The sequence below is a fragment of the Corvus kubaryi genome, unplaced genomic scaffold (genome assembly GCF_017639235.1).
Source record: "Corvus kubaryi isolate FWS band 111438036 unplaced genomic scaffold, C.kubaryi_AGA036_p1.0 35885, whole genome shotgun sequence".
In the NCBI taxonomy this organism is placed as follows: domain Eukaryota; kingdom Metazoa; phylum Chordata; class Aves; order Passeriformes; family Corvidae; genus Corvus; species Corvus kubaryi.
The window spans coordinates 6421-8207 of record NW_024580807.1 but is presented as its reverse complement, the minus strand read 5'-3'; the positions used below and the strand labels follow the sequence as shown (position 1 = coordinate 8207).

Sequence of the window (1787 nt, the reverse complement as noted above, 5' to 3'; positions counted from 1 at the left end):
CAGCCCAAGTCTCTGCTCTCCCATCCACTTCTCTTGCTTCCTTCTGCCTGGGAATCAGGTGAGTCTGAAGCCACTTCTCTTTCTCTTCCAAAGGGAGATCTCCACTTGGTGGACATCTCAACTGATGTTGGCTTTCTCGTATTATTTGGGGTTTGGAGCATCTGGTCATGAGAGAGGAAAGGAGGGAGGAGGCTGGCATAGAGAGAGGCTGGTGACTGTGGTTCGTTTTGGTTTATGCCCTGGGAGAGAACTTCCTGAGTCGGGCTGCTCTTTGTAGGGCTCCTGGCACAATCTCCAGCTTCCCACTCACAATGGCCTTGGCTCTTTTGTGATGGGGTAACCAGGCTGCTCTTCACCCACCCACCTACTGTTGTGCTCTGTTTCCTCTCTGCTCTCTGTGCCAGGTGCACCTGCAGCCCCAAGACATGTCCTGCAACACCCCGTGCCGGCCCTGCCAGCCCTGCGGCCCCACCCCGCTGGCCAACAGCTGCAATGAGTGCTGTGTCAGGCAGTGCCAGAGCTCCACTGTCGTCATTGAGCCGCCTGCTGTGCTGGTGACCCTGCCCGGGCCCATCCTCAGCTCCTTCCCACAGAACACCGTGGTGGGATCCTCCACCTCCGCTGCCGTTGGCAGCATCCTCAGCTCTGACGGAGTGCCCATCAACTCTGGTGGCTTTGACCTCTCCTGCATCACCAGGCGCTACGGTGGCAACAGAAGTCGTCCCTGCTAAAGCTGCTGGGAAAGCCCCATGGAGACACCTCAGGGAACTCAGAACATGGTGTTGGGCAGGGGATCTAGGTTTTGGTGCTGTTTGTGGGATAGCTGACTGAACTTGCCTTTCTGTTTTCATTGTTTGCATTGGTTCCTATGTGCTGCAATGATCCCCAAAGGCCATCTTGGTAGGGACCATTTGGTTTCTCCCCTTTGTGGGACAGGTAGACCAATATCATGCAGGAACTATTCCAGAGCCAAGGAGCGCAGACTCTCTGCTGCTCCTGGTGCTGCCTGTGCTGCTGACCTCTGCTTGCAGTGGCTTTGTTGCCTTCTTTCATTTCATTAAAGTTCTGCTGCATTCAAGTCTGGTCTCTATGTGGTCCTTCCCCCAGTATGCACTCCTGCATGCCAAAGCAGAAAGGTGTTGCTCAGTTATGGAAGTGGGTGAGGGCACAAGGAGACCCTTCTCCATTCACAGAGGAATGGAATTTTGGGGCACCATGGAGGGGCAACTCTTAAGAGTACAATCTCTTGGAGCTGAGGAAGACATCCCCTGGCTGCTCTGCTTCCGGACACCATCAAGCCTTGTCTTGATGTTTCTTTGCCCAGAAAGCTGGGAGACCCTGAAGCAATAGCACCCCATGATCTCCTGAGGACGAGTGTTCCTGTCAGTATGGCCGGAGCTGCACTTGGGTCATTGGTGTAATGGTCCTGGACATAATTTCCTCTGTAGAATATCAGGAGTTGGAATGCAGAGAACAACCTTTGTGCTGGACCATGGTTTCTACTCCATCTTCCTCTCCCCTTCACAACCCAATAAAAAGTGAGGACAAATACCCATTGAGCACTTTCTTTTCCCTATGCCATTTCCATTAGATCAGAACACGTTGAATCCGAGGTCTCAGCCTCTGCCTGACACAGCACCAGGCTGATTGGTTACACTGGCACATTTGGCATTGGCTTGAACACGAGGCAGAGATGTGTCTCACACCAGACAGCACTGACACTGCAGTGCAAGCAAACTCACTCAAGCATAGCCTGGATGAAGCGGGCAAGATTTCTTAGACTTTCT

General features: G+C 53.0%; 1 protein-coding gene across 2 annotated transcripts in view; it reads left to right on the top strand.

Annotated features, from left to right (window-relative positions):
- Positions 1-1078, top strand: part of LOC121660447 (feather keratin Cos1-1/Cos1-3/Cos2-1-like) — a 16855-nt gene extending 15777 nt beyond the window's left edge. Inside the window, exons 1-2 of one of the 2 annotated variants that reach the window (XM_042019809.1) lie at positions 7-58; positions 405-1078. In XM_042019809.1, coding sequence (XP_041875743.1) covers positions 426-731 — 306 coding nt within the window. In that variant the 5' untranslated portion in view covers positions 7-58; positions 405-425 and the 3' untranslated portion in view covers positions 732-1078. Of the gene's footprint in view, positions 1-6; positions 59-404 lie in introns of those variants that run through there. The other variant, XM_042019808.1, reaches the window with a different exon arrangement.
- Positions 1079-1787: the final 709 nt, after the last annotated feature.